General features: G+C 40.1%; 1 protein-coding gene across 2 annotated transcripts in view; it reads left to right on the forward strand.

The window, feature by feature from the left end:
- The window catches only part of rnf220a (ring finger protein 220a), a 168743-nt gene extending 147785 nt beyond the window's left edge, over positions 1 to 20958 (forward strand). For both annotated transcript variants that reach the window (XM_061797289.1, XM_061797288.1), the window contains 3 exons: positions 5673 to 5784; positions 14958 to 15032; positions 19142 to 20958. In XM_061797289.1, the coding sequence (XP_061653273.1) occupies positions 5673 to 5784; positions 14958 to 15032; positions 19142 to 19213 (259 nt within the window). In that variant the 3' untranslated portion in view covers positions 19214 to 20958. The remainder of the gene's footprint in view (positions 1 to 5672; positions 5785 to 14957; positions 15033 to 19141) is intronic.
- Positions 20959 to 21496: the final 538 nt, after the last annotated feature.

The following is a 21496-nucleotide window of genomic DNA, read 5'->3' on the forward strand; positions in this document are numbered from 1 at the left end:
GCAGTGCAGAAGTTGGGAGGAGGAAAAAAAAAAAAAGGCAGGGAGTTCGAGCTGGTGTACTTCCTAATCCTTGCCTCAATGGTGGGTAACTAGGAACATTTAAAAGTATTGTCATCACTGGAGAACAAGAAGAAATTAACGTGAGAAAGACGCATCATCACAGAGTTTTTCATGCGACTTATAACGGTACGGTAAGTTCGTTGCTAGCTAATGGCAAGTAAAGATATGCAGCAAAGCTTCTGTGCAACATTGGCACCCAAGTTTTGTCTCACCCTTACGCAATTAATGACAACTGGGACACAAATCCATGCACACGTGTATACCCAACTCTTGTCCAGCCGGCAGCCTCCCGACTGATGATGTGTAAGGTTATATTGTAAAAGATTTGTACACGCGTAACAATAAATTCTTCATGAATTAAGACTAAATGCAACTTGCTTTTACATTATATATATATTATACATATTTCCATATGTAGTATAGTTTAGTTATTTTGTCTTATACATAAGTGTTGAAAGTAAGCGCAGTCGTTGTCAGTAGGTTCCACTTCTGCTTAATTTCTCCGTTTCAACGCTTTCGATGAGATTCAGATTTTTTTGGTATGCAGTAAAAGCTTTTCAACTCAATCTTATAAAAAAAATTTGTACAGCCGATAACGCAAAACGACACACTACTTTTTAAAAAAAAAAAAGGAAAAAAACCCATTCATAAATGCCTCCATTATAATTTTTACACTGAAGCTTATATCGTGATATATACCGTTACCATGTAGGGATTCAGTTTATACCGTGATGAATTTTAGTTCATATCCCCCAGCCCTAGTACACGCAGATATATACCAGTGGAATATAAAATCATTGATACCTGGTTTATGCTCTGGCGTAGTAAGAATTGCCCCTCTCAAGCTTCTCATTTGCAAGAGACGACTGACATTTCAATTTAAAAAAAAATAAATAAATAATCAAACTCTGTATCTTTTGGGGCAAAAATGTATTGCAACATGTTCTTAGCTACGTTGTAAGTGGCTGATTAAAATAGACAATACCTTAATCTCAGTATCAGTTTAAAGGAGTTCAGGTAGATGCTAAATTATTGCATTGGATCCAGCATTCATGTCTGCCTCCAACCATTCCCTGCCTCACTAGTTCCGATAAATGCATTTCTTTCCGGGGCTCCTGTGCCCCTAAATGAAAATGAGATTTGTCTCCTTTGGTTACATTGGTGTGTGTGTGTGTGGCTTTGCACAGGGCAGCTTTCGTGATCTCTCCCGTTTCCATCTCTCCGTCTTTCTGATCCCAGATGGGTAATGATCTGGTGGCCTCCTGTGGGCATCCTTGTTCCCCGGCTCAATCCCCTGCAAGATAAATGAGCTCTTATACGAGCACACACATACACAGACACATGCACAGAGTACCTTAGATGCTCTTTGCCCTCCAAGATAAATGGCCCCTCCAATGCCACCAATGTGATGGCTACTAAATTTGGTGCTTCAGCTGGAAGAATGCAGAGAGATTTCCATGTGGTTTCTACAAATAATTGAATCTGTCCCCAATTACCAAGTGATGAAGCCAGCTTTCACCAACCCCCACCGCCCACCCCCCACCTTCTCCCGACTCGTGAACTTCTCGTCGTTTTTGTCTTGGCCTTCATGTTCTTCCCTTTCAATCTTTAGCTTATTGTTGCACAGACATATCTTTCCCTTTCTGCACCCCCTTCCCATGCACATTTCTAGTCCTTTACCTCAAATTTTCACATGCACTTATAAACCACCTTATTGATGTTCCTTCTTGCTGTTTGAGAACTGCATACAGAGGGACACACATTGGGGAGAGTGGAGGGAAAATCAATAGTGACTTAAATGTTTCATCACGATGTGTCAGTGTAGTTAAGGCATCTGTTAACTGGCTGTGGCAGAGAGCAATGCTCTGATGGGTTTTAGTTTGTATTTCACTGACCATACTGTACATCTTAGATTTGTGTCCTTACTTTGCCAATAGAATGTTTGCTAAAGATTTTAACGATCTCATTTTTAAGATGAGTGAAGCTGAAATGTATGAAGACAGATTGACACTTGGCTGGCTGAAATGGATGGTAACGTTTCTCAGGCAAAGAAGGGGGCCGCACATTCATACTACAACGGCATGTTTACTACTGTTTTTCTGAAGTTATGGCTTTGAAGTAATGAAAAATAGTATGAAAAAATCCTCGTCTCATTATTCTGGCATTTAGCAAATTAAAAATTTGTTTCTTATCCTAATTGACCAAAAAAAGTCTTGTTTCATATCTATTAATATGATATATGTAAAACTTCTGTTTTCAACTGTATTTCTTGACGAGTATGAGAAGAGGAATACTTTAAAGTGTGTTTTAATATGTTGAAGTGTGTTTTAATTTTTGTATTTAAAGCTTGTGGGAAGGGTAGAACTATGCAAAATAAAAAGTTTTTGTTCTCTCTATATCACTGATGTTTACCTATTGCAAATGGGGCTGAAACGTATCCCCCACGATTAATTGGGTTCACTGTATAATATAAACCCATATAAACTTCACTGAAATTGGGATGTTGTGTAAAATACATAAAAAAACAGAATGCAATTTGCAAATCCTTTTCAATTTGCAAATCTTTTTCAACCTCTATTCAATTGAATACACTACAAATACAAGATGAACTTTTCATTTTGAATTTGATGCCTGTAACACTTTCCAAAAAAGCTGGAACTGGGGCATGTTTACCACTGTTTTACATGACATTTCCTTTTAATAACACTCAATAAGCGTTTGGGAACTGAAGACACTAATTGTTGAAGCTTTGTAGGTAGAATTATTTCTAATTTTTGCTTGTTGTACAACTTTGCAGTTACAGTTGCTCCACAGTCCGAGGTCTCCGTCGTATTTTGAATCGTCTCCATCGTTGTATTTGTAATGTGCCAGACATTTTCAGTGGGAGACAGGTCTGGACTTGCTGGCAGGCCAGTCAAGTACTTGCACTCTTCTACTACGAAGTCACGCTGTTGTAACGTGCAGAATGTGGCTAGGCATTGTCTTTCTGAAATAAGCAGGGAAAAAGACGTTGCTTGGATGGCAGCATATGTTGCTCCAAAACCTATATCTACCATTCAGTATTAATGGTGCCTTCACAGATGTGCAAGTTACAAAACTAGTTAATCTGTCTTGTTTTTAAAGATGATGCACACTTTACAAGATTAGAAGACGAATCAAGGCTAATAAGATAAATGGTCTTTTACAAGCTCTTGATGAATAAGTGCAGAGGATTAAAATGTTTATAAGGCTTGGGTTGGCGAATCAGGCTTTGAGTCTGAACCAGTTTTTTTTAGGCAACGCATGTTCGTTTTACTTTGAAGATGAGCCAAAATGTTTGTTGCAATAACAAAGGAAAATAACTTGTCAAAAAAAATCAGTTTAGATGTGCAAAGCTGTTAGAAACATACCCCAAATGAATTGTAGCTGTAATTACAGCAAAAGGTGACTCTACAAAGTATTAACGCAGGAGGGTTGAATACAAATTTTTCAGTTTTATTTGCCTAAAATGTTATCTATATATTTTTTCCGTTCCACTTTACAATTATGTGCTGCTTTGTGTTGGTCGACCACATAAAATCTCAATAAAAAACATTCATCAAGTTTGTGGTTGTAAGGTGGCAAAATGTGAAAAAGTTCAAGGGCTCTGAATACTTTTTCAAGGCACTGTAAAATGAGCTGCACTGCGTTTTTCACTCAAGTGGCTTAGGTTGGCGCGGTGATTCCCATATGCTGCCCTTTTTTGTAATGATATGCTCTTTTATCATGTATTGTGAATTATTTTGAAGACATCCGGGAGTCATTAAACACAACTTTGAATATTAATTCTCTCCCCTTTTCGGTACATTGTCAGCGCAGGCTGCTGCTCTGCTCTTTTAGAAATGTTGTGGCTTAACTAACTTGTTACATGTCCTTGTGTGCATGCATGCATGTATGTATCCATCAATGTAGTAATGCAGTATTACATGTTTGAGTCTAGTCAGATAAAAATGTTGGCATTATCATTAGGCTTTTCACGATCAGGATTATTGGGACCGATCAGTGAGTTTAAAAAAACAATAGCCAATCACCGATCCGATCACAAGATGGAGCAATGTATCTATTAAAATGACTTTTTCATTTACTGTATATACTTATGTACTGTATACTGAGTATCTTCTCTTGTCCAGTGATTCCCAACCAGTGTGCCGTGGCACATTAGTCTGCCATGAGCAATCTTCAGGTGTGCTGTTATTATTAATTATTAATTAATTATTCATTTACAAGAAATAATGTATCTTTGTTCCTCTATTTATGCCAGTGAGGTATAGTGACAGACAGAACAAATAAATGCTCTTCTATTAGATGGCAGGAAGTACATACAGTAATTACTGTGTGTCTACTTTTTGGGACATTTTTGTTTGTTGGTGTGCCGTGAGATTTTCCAATTGTAAAATATGTGCCTTCCCTCCAGGTCGGAAATCACTGCTCTAGTCAGGTCATGTATTCTAATCAGTCAAGTCAAACCAACATTACAACATGACAGAAATAATGGGCGCTAACTTACTGTAGTTGAATTACTTTATTGTCATTAAATTACACACACACCGAAACTCTAGAGCATGATTCAACAGAACACCAGCATGTTTACGCACAACCGTTAGTGCTAGCACTAGCTTGCTAGGCTACATAACGTTTTGTTGCCTGCTTGCAAGCCGTATCGTATTAAAAGTACATGAACATACCTCAAGCAAACCTTAAATTAACGTAATCTCCCGAGCACCGGTGACCACCACCACACGATTTTTCCCCATTTTGTTTTTATAACGCCGCAATGTCGTCGCCATGGTAAGTAGTAAGTACGGCACCCCAGGAAGGTGAAGGTTTTTCCCCCATTTTGTTCTTATAATAAACACGACGTGATCCATTGTTGTAATCATCACCATGGTAATGAGTGTATCCGGTCGCGTTTGAGTTGACAAGAAAAAGCCCAGTGATCGTAAAAGACGGGATGCGGTGTTATCGGAATACAAGATTTTATTGCAGTCGTCTGACAGTGCAATCATGAAAGACCAAATTCGTCTTGTTGTCTGATGCATGCATTACATGTCTCAGACGTGTTGTCTGTCCCACACCGCCAACATGTTTTTTTTATAACTTTATGGGTTGTCAGATATTTACAGTAGTACGTCAGAAGACACGCAACAAGGCTGAAAATAAACTAGCTTTTGAATTCAAATATACTGTACACGATGGCGACGCGGAGTAAATGTCTATTGCGGAGCCGATTAATGACGTCATTGATTGGATCGCCAAATTACTACATTAAAGCCATTCAGCATAAACTGCTAATTATCGGCGGATACCGATCAGGCCGATCAGATCGGTGTAAAGTCTATTTATCATGGATGGTATGATATGGCAAAGCCCTTTCACTTACAGCACTCTTAATATGCGCCACATTGATCTTCCAAAATTATTTAATATTCATTTATTTAAATACATTAATCGATTCTGAATTGTTTACATCTGCATTGCGATGAATCTAAGGACCTATTTTTTTCTGCCACCCAAGTATATAATCATAATGGTGTTGGTGATATCTTGTAATTTAATTAGTTATCATTCTCTTCTTTTTTCTTGCCCCTCCTCAGAGTAACAGAGGATGAGTCCACAGCTACCACCATGGAGGCTCTGAAGGCTCGAATCAGAGAGCTGGAGAAGCAAATACTGAGAGGAGATCGATATAAGTGTCTCATCTGCATGGTGAGTATAGAATATAGATGGAACTTGCTCATGAGTGGTGCGATACTGCCTTTTGTCTGAGGGTGCATTTTGCAGTTCACGTCCTTGGATGTTGTACTATGAGCATGAAAGGAAATGGGAGAGCTAGGAATTTGTCAGGTCCTCTTAGCCTCATTTGTGACCGACAACTGACAACTTTGTACCCCCTCCAAAGGGATTTTAAGGGAGGTGCTATATATTTCCCAAAGTATGTGAATCCTTTGGAATTTCTCCAAAAATTGGTCATATAAAATGTGGTCTGATCGTCATCTAAATAACAGTCTGCTTAAACTAATACCACACAAACATTTATATGTTTTTGTATTTTTATTGAAAATAACGTGTAAACATTCACATGACCGGGTGGAAAAAGTAAGTGAACCTCTAGGCTACTGATTCTCCAAGAGCTGATTAGAGTCTGGTGTGAACCAAGCTGGAGTTCAATCAATGAGACAGGATTGGAGGTGTGGCTTAAAGCTGCTCTGGCTACTAGAAAGCACACCAAGTTAGAATTTTTGCCTCTCAAGGAGCTTTGCCTTATTTGTACCATGCCTCGCTCAAAAGAGCTCTCTGAAGACCTACGATTAAGAATTTTTGACTTGTATGAAGCTGGAAAAGGTTGCAAAAGTATTTCTAAAAGTCCTGATCATCAGTACACAGACAAATTGTCTATAAATGGAGAAAGTTCAGCACTGTTGCTTTTCTTCCAAGGTGTGGCTGTCCTGTAAAGATGACTGCAAGAGCACAGCGCAGAGTGCTCAATGAGGTAAAAAAAAAAGAACCCTAGAGTGTCAACTCGGAGTCACTGGCAGATTCCAACATTTCTGTTGACAAATCTACCATAGGTAAAACATTAAACAAAAATATGGTTCATTCACTGAGGAGGAAGCCATTGCTGTCCAAAAAAACATTGTTGCATGTTTGAAGTTTGCTCAAGAGCACTTGGATATTCCAAATACAAAGCATAATATTCTGTGGACAGATGAAACCAAAGTTGAATTGTTTGGGAGGAACACACCACCATCATTCCAACTGTGCCGCATGGTGAAGGGAGCATCATGGTATGGGCGTGCTTGCTGCCTCAGGGCCTGGACAGTTTGCTATCATCAATGGAAAAATAAATTTTAATTTTATAGAGAAATTTATCAAGATATTTTGCCAAAGAACTAAAGGGCATTTGTCTAATAGTCGAAGTCAAGAGGATCCAAAACACAAAATCAAATCAACAACAGAACTGGAGTGGTCCAGTCAAAGTCCCTACCTCAACCTGATTGAGATGCAATGGCATGACCTCAAGAGAGCTATTCACACCAAACATCCAGGGAATTTTGCTGAACTGTAACAGTTTTGTAAAGAGAAATGCTCCAAAATACATCCTGATCATTGTGCACATCTGAGCTGCAACTACAGGAAACGTTTGGTTGAGGTTATTGCTGCCAAAGGACTTTCAAACGGTTAATAAATCCAATCCTGTGAATGTTATGCTCTATATAAATATGAAAACAATTCTTTGTGTGGTATGAATTTAAGCACTCTGTTTATTCTTGTAATTTTGGCAAAGATCAGATTACATTTTATGACTAATGCAGAAATGTAAGAAATTCCAAAGGGTTCATAATACATACTTTTTTCTCCCACTGTATATCTCATTTTGCGGTAATTGCTTTCTGATTATTTGACTGCCATTGTCTGGTGTTTTTTATGTTATTGGCAGTTGGAAAGCTGCATAGCTTTACAAGTCAACTTAGTGTGTGGACAAGCGCTTTATGTTCTTCAAGATTTGTCGTCTTAAAGCAATCTTACATAACCATCTGAAACAAAAATTATAGTGATGCACTGAAATGAAAATTCTTGACCAAAACAAAAACCAAAAATGGCGGACACAGCCAAAACACTGAAAGAAATGATCAATCAATCAGACTTTATTTGTAAGCGCTTTACATTAATTAAAATATAATAAATAAAACCCGCCAATTATTAATTATAAAACTATGCCAGGCATTAGTAAAGAAGCCAACCTGTATTCATCCATCCATCCATTTTCTGTACCACTTATCCTCCCTAGGGTCGCGGGTGTGCTGGAGCCTATCCCAGCTATCTTCGAGTGAATGGCAGGGTACACCCTGAACTGGTCGCCAGCCAATCGCAGGGCACATACAGTGGGTACGGAAAGTTTTCAGACCCCCTTAAATTTTTCACACTTTGTTATATTGCAGCCATTTGTTAAAATTATTTAAGTTAATTTTTTCCTCATTAATGTACACGCAGCACCCCATATTGACAGGGGGAAAAAAACATAATTCTTGAAATTTTTGCTGATTGATTAAAAAAGAAAAACTGAAATATCACACAGCCATAAGAATTCAGACCCTTTGCTGTGACACTCAGATATTTAACTCTGGTGCTGTCCATTTCTTCTGATCATCCTTAAAATGGTTCTACACCTTCATTGGAGTCCAGCTATGTTTGATTATACTAATTGGACTTGATTAGGAAAGCCACACCCCTTTCTATACAAGACCTTACAGAGGTCAAAGGAACTGCCTGAAGAGCTCAGAGCCAAAATTGTGGCAAGGCACAAATCTGGCCAAGGTTACAAAAAATGCTGCACTTAAAGTTCCTAAGAGCACAGTGGCCTCCATAATCCTTAAATGGAAGACGTTTGGGACGACCAGAACCCTTCCTAGAGCTGTCTGTCCGGCCAAACTGAGCAATCGGGGGGGGAAAGGCTTGGTGAGAGAGGTAAAGAAGAACCCAAAGATCACTGTGGCTGAGCACCAGAGATGCAGTCGGGAGATGGGAGAAAGTTCTAGAAAGTCATCCGTCGCTGTGGCCCGACGGAAGCCTCTCCTCAGTGCAAGACACATGAAAGCCCGCATGGAGTTTGCTAAAAAAAAACACCTGGAGGACTCCAAGATGGTGAGAAATAAGATTCTCTGGTCTGATGAGACCAAGATAGAAATTGTTGGCCTTAATTCTAAGTGGCATGGGTGGAGAAAACCAGGCACTGCTCATCACCTGTGCGATACAGTCCCAACAGTGAAGCATGGTGGTGGCAGCATTATGCTGTGGGGGTGGTTTATAGCTGCAGGGACAGGGAGACTGGTTGCAAGCGAAGAAAAGATGAATACGGCCAAGTACAGGGATATCCTGGACAAAAACCTTCTCCAGAGTGCTCAGAACCTCAGACTGGGCCGAAGGTTCACCTTCAAAAAAGACAATGACCCTAAGCACACAGCTCAAATACCAAGGGAGTGGCTTCAGAACAACTCCGTGACTGTTCTTGAATGGCCCAGCCAGAGCCCTGACTTAAACCCAATTGAGCATCTCTGGAAAAACCTGAAAATGGCTGCCCACCAACGTTCACCATCCAACCTGACAGAACTAGAGAGGATCTGCAAGGAGGAATGGCAGAGGATCCCCAAATCCAGGTGTGAAAAACTTGTTGCATCATTCCCAAAAAGACACATGGCTGTATTAGCTCAAAAGGGTGCTTCAACTAAATACTGAGCAAAGGGTCTGAATACTTATGGCTGTGTGATATTTGTTTTTTTTTGTTTTTTTTTAAATCTGCAAAAATTTCAACAATTCTGTTTTTTTTTCTGTCAATATGGGTTGCTGTGTGTACATTAATGTGGGAAAAAAAATGATTTTAGCAAATGGCTGCAATATAAAAAAAAGAATGAAAAAATTTAGGGGGTCTGAATACTTTCCGTACCCACTGTATAAACAAACAACCATTCACAGTCACATTCACACCTACGGGCAGTTTAGAGTCTTCACTTCCAGATAAAAATAGGATACGATAAAAATAATTCTGTATACTGTTGAGTTTCACAACATAATCGTTACTCTATAATTGTTAATAAATTATGTCCTCAATATTTATTTTTATTTTTATTGAATCAGCCTTGGAATGGTGGATACATTTGCAGTATTATAAATCTTTATTAATCTACTTTTAAATTTATAGGCCCATTTTCTTAAGTGACGTAGCAGTCGTGTCGTAATAATTAATTCCTGCTTCCCGGTCCCTGTTATGGCTGCCCATCATCGTATATTACAGTATTTCCCTCTATAAACACGTCCTAATTTGCCTGCTAGTTTTTTCGTCAAAGTTGGGCAATCTCCGCTATAACGCTGTTCCAGCCAGACCTCTGTGTCAAGTGTAGTGTACCACCCAATTACTTATTTTGGTGTTTTACGACATCATCTCACGGTAGTTTAGTGACTAGCATGGCCTTCCTGTCTTTCACCGTCCATCCTTTGTGATAACGATATTTGTCAAAAAGTAGTTTAATTGCTGTCATGGAAGCGGTGATTAGTGACTTATGCTGAGTTCGCAACAGACCCTCGGCGGCTCGTCATCATATTTAGCCGCGTTAGCTGTAGCTTGCTAGCTGGGGCGGCGCAATATAGCATGCCCGTACAGCGGAAAGCAGGGAGGTTGGGACGGTCCAATTTCTGCTAGTAGCCGCTAGCATGATGATGCCAAAGCTATGCGGTGCCCACAATTCATTTTGACATGCAAATTTGAATTATTGCAGTAATAGACGTTCATCTTGGTTGTTAATGTGTTTATGTTACCACTAGCTTGTTGAATGTGTGCCTTATTTAACTATCACATTTATGTTTGATTTATGGTGCACTATGTCATTGTCAAACCGTGACTGTGGGTTGTGTCTAATATAATGAGCTCCCAGTCATTTGAACTGGATAATGAGCAAAGCCCTACTGGCATTGCTTGTTAAGAACAAATATTTCTAAAAAATTCTATTCTCGCGCGTTGGCACCGGCAAAGCTAAGAGCTAGCGGCAATGAACAAACTTATTTCGACTGTTTTATTTCGGTGACCGAAGTCTTTCAGTATGAAACCGAGAATGCACATTTCACCTGCCGTAATTTCGGTGCATCACTTAAAAAATAATGCTAGTGCTATATTTAAAATGTTTTAATTAGAAACTACATATTTATAAAACTTATTTCAACTGCCACAACACTGTCGGAGCCTCTCATCAAGTAGCACACACGCTGCAGAAGATACTGCAGAATGTTACCATAGAGTAGAAATCTGTTAACGTATGTAATCACTGAATTACTGTGGTCAGCATACATCGATGCCCCGAATTGGTGGAGGTTGGTGAAATTGCGCTGTCAGGTTAAAAGATGCCTCATGTTTGTAGTCAGGATTGATCAGCCTCACAGATCAATAATAAAGGCTACATGCTCATCTATGGCAATATCATATACATATTGTCAGTACTGATGTTCATTGGATGCTGGATATCTGACGCTTCCCCCTACCACAGGACTCTTTGAGTTTGTGTGCCCCTATTTGTGTCAAATACCCAGTTTGTCATCCTTCATGTGTGGAGACAGTGCAGCGGCCGCATCTTGTGCTTGTGTGTGTGTGTACATGGGTAATTATAGATGATTGCACTTCCTAAAGGTCGCTGGGTGCCCCAGGTGATACAGAGGCCAAGGCACAGTGATTGATTACTCACTGCCCTGTGGACACATGCTACGTACTGCTTATCATTTGTCACGGTCTTTCATCACTCACACGGACTTTGTCAAACATAAAAACAAATACAGTGGATAGGAGTAATGATGCATCGAAATTTCAGCCGCCGAAATGTTACAGCGAAAAATAGCCCAAAAGTGCATTTTCGGTTTCGAACCGAAATACTTTTTTTCAACCAAATAAAACTACCAAAATTACATGCCACATAAAGTGCCGTGAAAAAGTATTGGCCCCCTTCTCAAATTCTTATATTTTTGCATAGTTTCTCTACTTTAAGATCATCAAACAAATGTAAATATCAGACAAATCCAAATCCAGGTGAATTTAAAATGATGTTTTTAGGTGGTGATTTTATTTATTAAGGGAAAAAACTATTAAAAGTTACCTGGCCCTGTATGAAAAAGTAATTACTCCCCTTGTTAAATCTTGAACTAATTGTGGCTAATCACAATTTTTTGTTAATTTTCACTGGTCACACCAAAGACTGATTCCCTCCAGACCTGTTCAATCAAGAAATCCCTTAAGCAGAATCTGTCCCGACAAAATTAAGTGGGACAAAACGGCTAAAAAAGCTTCAACAAAATGACACCATCCAAAAAAATTCCAGAACAGTCGGGAGATAAAGTAATTGACATCTATCAGTCTGGAAAGGGTTACAAAAGCCATTTCTGAAGCTTTAGGATTCCAGCTTACCAAAGGGAGAGCCATCATCCTCACATGGAGAAAACATGGAACTGTGGTGAACCTTACCAGGAGTGGCCGGCCCACAAAGATTGCCCCAAGAGAACAGCAATGACTCATCCAGGAGGCCACAAAGGAACTCAGGACAACTTCTAAAGAACCACAGCCCTCCCTTGCCTCAGTTAAGTCAGTGTTCATGGCACAAGGATAAGGAAGAGGCTGGGCAAAAATGGCATCCATGGCAGAGTTCCAAGGCGAAAACCACTGCTGAACATAAAGGCTTGTCTTACTTTTGCATTAAAAAAACATCTAAATGATTCCCAAGAATTTTAAGAGAATATTATATGGACTGATGAGATGAAACGTTTTGGAAGGTGTGTGTCTCGTTTCATCTGGCGTGAATGTAGCACAGTGTTTCAGAAAAAGAACGTCATAGCAACAGTCAAATCTGGCATTAGTTTGACATACACACAAGCACACTTGGGTTCTGCAGCAGGATAACGATCCAAAACACACCTGCAAGTCAATTTCTGAATGGCTTACAAAAACAAATGAAGGTTTTGGAGTGACCTAGTCAAAGTTCAGACTTTAATCAAATTGAAATGTAGTGGCATAATCTTCCGTTCATTCTCTCAAACCTTCAATTTTTGCTGAATCAAACACTTCTGCAAGGACGAGTGGGCCAAAGTATTTCCACAGAGATGTGAAAGACTCATTGCCAGTTATACAAAACGCTTGATTTCAGTTGTTGCTGCTAAGGATGGCCCAACCAGTTATTAGGTTTAGGGGGCCATTACTTTTTCACACAGGGCCAGGTAACTGAATAGTTTTTTTTTTCCTTAATAAATGAAATCATTTAAAAACATTATTTTAAGTTCACTTGGGTTGTAGTTGTCTGATATTTACATTTGTTTGATGATCTTAAACATTAAAGTGGGGCAAAAAAAAATATTTGGGAAGGGGGCCAATACTTTTTCACGGGACTACATAACATGTCACGCTGAACACACTGATGGCCGGCACGTGCGAGTGTGTTCACCTCGGAGTAAAGAATCATTTACCGTTAAAAAGCAATGCGTTACAGATCTTTCCTGAATATCCAGTTACATTGACTGGGAGGTCAGTTTATTACACACACCTTACACGCACTCTGATAATGACATAAACAATCGAAATTTAATCGTGAGTTTCTGAACAATGCCGAACACTATAAGATCACCTTTATTAGTCCCACAATGGGAACATTTGCATAATTTCAGCAGCAATAATGGAAATAGAAAAAGAGCATGAGAGAGAAGACATTTGTCTCCGAAGGCGTCCGGCATTACAAGGTTGATGCAGTGAATTAAAATAACTATTGAAGCCATAATTTCTTAATAATTAGAGAGTAATAATTATGGAGTGAAATTAAACGGTATTCCGAATTTTTATTTTATCCTATTCCACAGTATACTGCAATAACTGTCCCACGGTAATATTCTTGACATAATTTAAAACATTGAAATGGAGATATTGTTCTGGAAGTGAATTTCTATCGGTTGGGCTGCTCTGCAGTCATAGCCACTAATGCAGTTGTACTAATAATTGGCATAGTTTTATCATTAATAATTGGCGGATTTGATTTATTTTTACGTTTTACTTCATGTGAAGCGCTTTGTCCATCCATCCATTTTCTACCGCTTATCCGAGGTTGGGTCACGGGGGCAGTGCGCTATGTTTTTCTTTTTTTTTCGTGTGAAAAGCATTTCCAAATAAAGTTTGATTGATTAATTTATTTCGGTGTATCGGCTTTAGGTTTTCAGCCTTTGGTTCCTCAGTTTGTGGTTTGGTCAAGAATTTTCATTTCGGTGCATCACTACATATATTAAGTCTACACACCCTTGTTCAAATGAGAGGTTCTTTTGACATAAATAAATGAGACCCAGATATATAATTTTTCACACTTTTTGTATCATTGTGACCTAAAACCTGTACAACTAAATTGAACCCCAAAAAAAATTGTTTAGAGGAGGGAAGTAAAAATAAACAACTGAGATAATGTGGTTGTACAAGTGAGCACTGCTCAGTAAACAGATTTAATTTCGAGCAAGATTAAGCGATATCCTAATTGTCATTAATCTGTGAAACCTTTGGTGGCCATAGAGGATGTTAAATATTCTCATTGCTGTGTCCTCACTGGCTGGCTCTCACTGTTACACATGCTCTCATCTGTATGAGACTTTCCTATTTTGTATCCATAGTGCACTGTGCGTGAATGCGAGTGCAATCACGACAAGCCGCCTCTATGCTGCCCCCTTTCCTCCCCCAACACCCCCATCCCTCCCTTCCGCAGAGGAAGCCTGCTATCCAGGCAGGTGTGGAAATCAAGAGAGTAGGGGCATGGCCAGGGCCCCGGGCTTTGGCCAGTGAGGTCAGAGAGAGGCAGCCTAAGTCCCTCCCCCTTGGCTTGTACTACCTGTACAGGGGCCTTGTGATTGGTGGCTACAGCAGCAGCATAAAGAGGCTCCTCCCACAGCCTCTACGGAGGGTAAGGCACTCCCGCCCTCCCTTGACCACCTCCTCCCTCATTTCTCAATCCTTTTTGAGAGGAAAAGAAACAAGCACCAATAAAATTGGATTCATTCATGGCTGTCTCCCTCATCTTCTCCTCCCTGAGCCTGCTTCCCCCACGTCGCTGCTCGTTGCCTGCCTGATATTGTCTGTGCGTGTGTGTGCATAAATGACCTGCAGGTCACTGCTGAAACACCTCCCCTCCATGCTGCCTTGCTCAGTGGTTTTGTGGCTGCCGGTTCTGTCACGTCATGGTCAGTGGTGTGATGCACCTAATTGGTCAGGGTTGGTCTTTGTCGTACAGTGTTGTTCTGGTTTTTTTTTTTTGTTCATCGAGATACCTGAGATGTTTGTGTCCCATGAATGTGGAGTCCAACCCTTCTTGTCTCTGTCTCTGCAGGACTCCTATGCGATGCCACTCACCTCCATACAGTGCTGGCATGTCCACTGTGAAGAATGCTGGCTCAGGACTCTGGTATGTACCTCACGCACGCACACAAGTTGTTATCAAGCAATCAATACTTTATTTGTCTGGCATCCTTCATACTTAAAAAAAACATCCCACGTGCGAAAGAACTTTCTCAAAAACGATCTTTAAAATACGACATGGCTGACAACAGAGTAGCTGAGTGACAAAGCACCATCATAGAGGGCTGTCAGCACTAGGAACCGCTCGTAGCTCATAGCCGCACCCTGCCCCAGGCAGAAGGAGGAGTCAGGACCACAGGCAAAAGACTGAGATCAAAACTCCCCCGCCCTCCAGAGATGGGACCGCACCCACATTGACACCCTCTATAGCCAGAGCCAATTGCAGCTCCAGAGCTGCCAAATGTTACAGAACGTTTGTATTTTGTTACGGAACTGTATGTTCCTGAATACACATCCTCCCTCATTTCCAAGCTGTTCGCAAGAGTGGGGGTGATGCTACGTGGCACGCTAAGCTAATTTTTAGTCAGACTCCACACCAGCCATGCTTGCTTCTGCGGTACGTAATCTCTTCTCTTAAGTAACTAATCCTCGCCTGCATGGTGGCAAATTTGTTACACTGACATGTTCCATTATCACTAAAGGTGGACGAGAAGTAGCTCAGCATACAACACATTAAGCAAGAAGAGATAAGATGCTAATCACGAAGCTAACATGAAATGTTGAGTAGTGAAACACCAGCATAAGGGCCTTAGGTGTAAAGTACACTTTTAACGTAACTCTGGCTGTCACTGCGTTACATTGGATAGCAACCTGCATGGTAAATTAAGTGTCCAAAGAGAAATAATACAACAGCCTCACAGGAAGCACGCAACGTAAACCTGAAATTAATCGGTTATTGCGTCAGCCCGGACAAGGATCTTATAAATGCAAAACTATATAAGTATATTCATTCATCTTCCATTCCGCTTATCCCCACTAGGGTCGCAGGCGTGCTTTAGCCTATCCCAGCAATCTTCGTAAAGATTTATATCAGTAATGTTATTTGCATTTATTTTTCACTATATAGTTTATAGTGCCGAGTTTTCAGTTTTGAGAGCTACACAATGATAGGTCTCAAAATTACATTATATCTTGTTTTTTTTTAATCAATTTAGCTTTGCTAACATAGATGTTTTTATTTGTTGAAAATATTTCATGACAAAAAAGAAAAAAATTTATGAAAATGCTAAATTTGAATGGAAAGAAGCAGAGAGCCTACCGTAATTTCTCGTGTACCAATGTATAATATGCGCACCAATGTATAATATGCACCCCCAAAGTTGACCTCAAAAACCCTTCTACCGACGTATAATGCATTTTTACAATGCACAATTTTGCTTCTACCCATATGATCAAAACATGAAGTATTATCTGTATTTTGTTATTTTCAAATTACTCTGAAGTTAAGCACTTTATTTGAACACGTAATACTTTCTTTTGATTTACCGTAATTTCTCGTGTATAATGCGCACCCCCAAAGTTGACCTCAAAATTCTGGAAAACCCTTCTACCTATGTATAATGCATTTATTACAATGCATGATTTTGCTTCAACCCATATGATCAAAAGTGTTTTTTCAAAGACTTATTCCGAAGGTAAGCACTTTATTTGAACATGTAATACTTTTTTTTTTTACTTGCTCTTATTTTGCAATTCATAGCCTTTTATTTAGTAAATGAGAAAACCCACAGTTGTGCTCATATGTTTGATGACCCAGGCAGAATTTGAAAGATGGGTACAATTATTTCAAGAAAACATGGGCTAGGCGAAACACATTTAATTTTATTTTAATGGGATTCAAATTAAACTGTCAAGCATTTCAGAAAAGCATTATCATTAAACAGCGGCACGGTGGCCGAGCGGTGAGAGCGTCAGCCTGACAGTTCTGAGGACCCGGGTTCAATCCCCGTCCACGTCTGTGTGGAGTTTGCATGTTCTCCCCGTGCCTGCGTGGGTTTTCTCCGGGTACTCCGGTTTCCTCCCACATCCCAAAAACATGCATTAATTGGAGACTCTAAATTGCCCGTAGGCATGACTGTGAGTGCGAATGGTTGTTTGTTTCTGTGTGTCCTGTGATTGGCTGGCAACCAGTTCAGGGTGTACCCCGCCTCCTACCCGATGACAGCTCGGATAGGCTCCAGCATGCCCCCGACCCTAGTGAGGAGAAGCGGCTCAGAAAATGGATGGATGGATTATCATTAAACAAAACATAACCATAAAGAAATGAATGATTCTTGTTGTTCAGTCATATTTTAACCCTGTGATGGTATGGGGCTGTGTTAGTGCCAATGGCATGGGTAACTTACACATCTGTGAAGGCACCATCAATGGTGAAAAGTACATGCAGGTTTTGGAGAAACATATGCTGCCATCCAAGCAACATCTTTTTAATGGACGCCCCTGCTTATTTCAGGAAGACAATGCGAAACCACATTCTGCACGTGTTACAACAGCGTGGCTTCGTAGTAAAAGAGTGCAGGTACTAGACTGGCCTGCCTGCAGTCCAGACCTTTCTCCCAGAGACCCCGGTTTGTTGAACAGCTGAAGCTGTACATCAAGCAAGAATGGGAAAGCATTCCACCTACAAAGCTTCAACATTTAGTGTCCTCAGTTCCCAAACGTTTATTGAATGTTGTTAAAAGAAAAGGTGATGTAACATAGTGATAAAGATGACCCTGTCCCAGATTTTTTGGAACGTGTTACAGCCATAAAATTCTAGGTTAATCATTATTTGCTAAAAACAATAAAGTTGATCAGTTTGACCATTAAATATTGTGTCTTTGTAGTGTATTCAATTAAATATAGGTTGAACATGATTTGCAAATCATTGTATTCTGTTTTTATTTATGTTTAACACAACGTCGAAACTTCATTGGAATTGGGCTTGTATATCCCAAAAGCATGCATAGTAGGTTGATTGAAGACTAAAAATTGCCGTAGGTATGAATGGGAATGTGAATGGTTGTTTGTTTATATGTGCCCTGCAAATGGCTGGCGACCAGTTCAGGGTGTACCCCGCCTCTCGCCCAAAGTTAGCTGGGATGGGCTCCAGCCCGCCCATGACCCTTGTGAAGATAAGCGGTATGGAAAATGGATGGATAGATGATGGATGAATGAATGTATAATTGAACACCAAAATGTTCGACCAAATCATATATTTTGGTCTAACAAAAAAGGTCCCACCTTAATGCTGACATAGAATGTGAAATGCCATAGATGGGCTAATGAAAATTAGCATGAATATTGATTATAAATCTTCAAAGAACTGATACTTTGACACATACAAAGCAGCAACACAAACAAACAAAGCATACAGCAAAACTCAGCCATATATTCTTTCTTCTCTGTGGGGAACTAAGAGACTAAGATTAAAATGGAAAAACATGCTACTGTACAGTGGGTACGGAAAGTTTTCAGACCCCCTTAAATTTTTCACTCTTTATATTGCAGCCATTTGTTAAAATTTCTTTTTTTCCCTCAATGAAAAAATTAAATAAAATCTGCCATGCCGCAAAATTATGAACCGCTATAAAGCAGGGGTTCTCTGTACAGTACTGTATATTAATGTGATACATAAGGTAATTAAAAAAAATTTTGGTATTGAAATGTTCTGGGTTCACCAAAATAAACAGGAACAAACATTGTTAAAATGAATGCCTTTCTAATGGTTACAATCATAACTGAACATCTGTCTCTCTCTACACCGAATTAATGATAAAGCTGTCCGGAAACATGATTTCTGTGCATTCTTATGCACTGTACATATGTTGATAATTGTGAAATTGTGACGATGACAGCAACGACCCCACCCAGTCTGCATGTATTTTAATCCGCTGCTGCTTTACAACATGACTGCTAAGTGAAGGCAAAGGGGGGGAAGCACTGTTTCCCCCCCACCTGTTGAGAGCTAGTAAACTGTCAAGACATCGCATTATAAAACACACAATTTCCAACTTCCGTGTAAGCGCTTTGAATCGGTCTCCCATCAGTGAGAAAGCCTCATTTGTTAAGCTCAAAAACATAGTTTAGCACTCAGTGAGGTAACTTGGCAGAGTTATAACTCTACATTAGAACAAATAAACTCAAGTTTAACTGTATTTCATTTTTTGTCCACAGGGGAACAAGAAGCTGTGCCCTCAGTGCAACACCATCACCTCACCCGGGGACCTGCGGCGTGTCTACTTGTAAAGAGCACGCCTCCGTCCATCAGCCACCACTGTGGATTTCATTTCCATTGTCATTTTGCTTCCCCGCCCCTCAACTCTGTGGACCAGGTTGTTGGCGCCAAACCTTCCAAAAGAGAAAGTCAGGGGAGTTGAGCTGGCTTGAATGAATGACATGAGCAGCGCTCATTGACTGTCGCCGACCCCGCCCACCTTCCCACGATAACATGGGGAGACTGGACGTTCCCCCACTTCACTGACATGATTGATTGGGTGTCATCTATTGATGGACTTTTAGTCAGAGGACATCCTGACACGTGAGTCACCCACATTAGCCCTGCTGAGAACTTTTAGCTCAACTGGAGCTGGACTTGTTAGCAACTTCTGAACCACCCGACCTCCAAGTCTCCAACCGTGTACCCTGGCTCTTTTCCAACATCCCTTCTGCTCCACCCATTTTTGTCGATAAACTTCTACCCCTTTTTGGGTTTCTTAAGGAAAAATATATCCCCACATTCAAGATGCAATCCAAGCACGTCATTTAGTTTGTGTATGTTTACAAAGTTAGATTTTAAACAATTTGGCGTACATACACAGTTAAATACATACAGTTTTCTTAGCAGACACACGAGTGTACAATATTTAAGTTGTTTTAGTAAGAAGAGGTTGGGGAAAAAATGGCTGGAATTAAACAAGCCTTATGTATTTTCACAAACGATATTGTTTGAAAATGCTCACTGTACAGAAAAAAAAAAGTTAAACTACTCAAGACTAAATGGTCAAGATTTAGGTGTACTGAAGAATACCTAATTGAGTGTAGCTCTAAAAAAGAAGCAAGTGACGATCTTTTGTTTGTTTGAATGGATGGGAGAGATTCCTAAGTCCCAAAACTTCATGCCAAGCAAGCAGGGAAATAGAACTGAGCTGCTGGTTTTTGCTCCAAATACTCTCCTCCTCTTTTCACTTGGAAATAGGTTCAGATCCTAAAATGATACTCAACAAGGTAATTTTCCATCATTCTTATACTGCTTTGCTGCAATGGTCAAAAAAGGGCAACTTGAGGGTCCCAGACCTTTCTAGCTAAATTAGAAAGTCTCTGGAAAAGAGGAATGGCCCACGCTGAACTGGCACCAACCTGCAGCTTACCCCCGCCCCCTATCCTTTGGCAGCAGCAGCCGAGGTGGTGGTGTGCTTTGTGTTTGTAAAACTATGTATTCTGTGGCGTCTGTATTGTTGTTAAAAATGCTGAAAAAAAGAAAATAAAACATTCTTAAATAACACGAGTGGTCCTGTTCACAAACCCTGGGTCGTCAAATATAAAGAAATGACACTTATGAAGATGGTCATATGCATAAGGGACATTTTCGGGTTGTGGTTGTGCACATTTTAATAGGCTTTAAGGCATTGTTCTGGCAAAACTGATCAATCCACTGTGCAACCATGTAAACCCACCTTTGCCTCAGATAACCACTGCATCTGGGCCAAGTGCTGCATGAGCGGACTTCCTGTGATGAGCTCATCCCCACTGGCGATCTTTATTTTTTTTACCCCTTCCGTAGCTATCAACCTCTTGAAACACTAAACAGAGTGAACTGGATCCTATGTGCCATTCTTCGCTTTCACGTTGATTCAAACCTGCCCCAAAGATGACAACTTGCACAAGATGAATTTTGTCACAATTATTTTCTGTCTTGTATATTCTTGGAAATGGTACGTGTCTTTCCCATTTGTAAACTACGTTTGACATTAATTAAATGATTGTAAATCTCACTTTACCTATTTGGTTCTTCTTGTGTCTGGTTCTTCTTGCTTGATGATGATTGGTTAATTATTTATTTATTTATTTATTTTCTCATTTTTTTTGTTTGTTTTTTAGCTTTGGAGAGGAAAGGAATAGATCAGCCACCACACTCGCACACGGTTAAAAAAAAGAAAATTATCTGGTACGCTACAAGACAAAGCATGCGCGTTGTATCTGTTCTAGTACATATCAGACTCTGGCAAGACTGCCCTTTGTCACTGATTCTGTTCATTACCTTTATGGACAGAATGTCTCGGTGTGGTCAAGGTGTTTATGGGTTCAGTTTTGATGATGTCAGTGTTACGTCTCTGCTTTTTGCAAATTTTGCTGTTATAATGGCTTCACCAAGCCACGAGCCTCTACTCTCGCTGGAGCGGTTCGCAGCTGAGTGGGAAGCAATTGGGAAGAGAATCAGCACCTCCAAATCTAGTCCTCAGTCGGAAAAGGGTGGAGTACCCTCTGCGGGTCCAGGAAACGATTCTGGAGAAGTTCCAAGTATCTCGGGGT

Source organism: Phyllopteryx taeniolatus, chromosome 14, assembly GCF_024500385.1.
Source record: "Phyllopteryx taeniolatus isolate TA_2022b chromosome 14, UOR_Ptae_1.2, whole genome shotgun sequence".
NCBI classification, from domain to species: domain Eukaryota; kingdom Metazoa; phylum Chordata; class Actinopteri; order Syngnathiformes; family Syngnathidae; genus Phyllopteryx; species Phyllopteryx taeniolatus.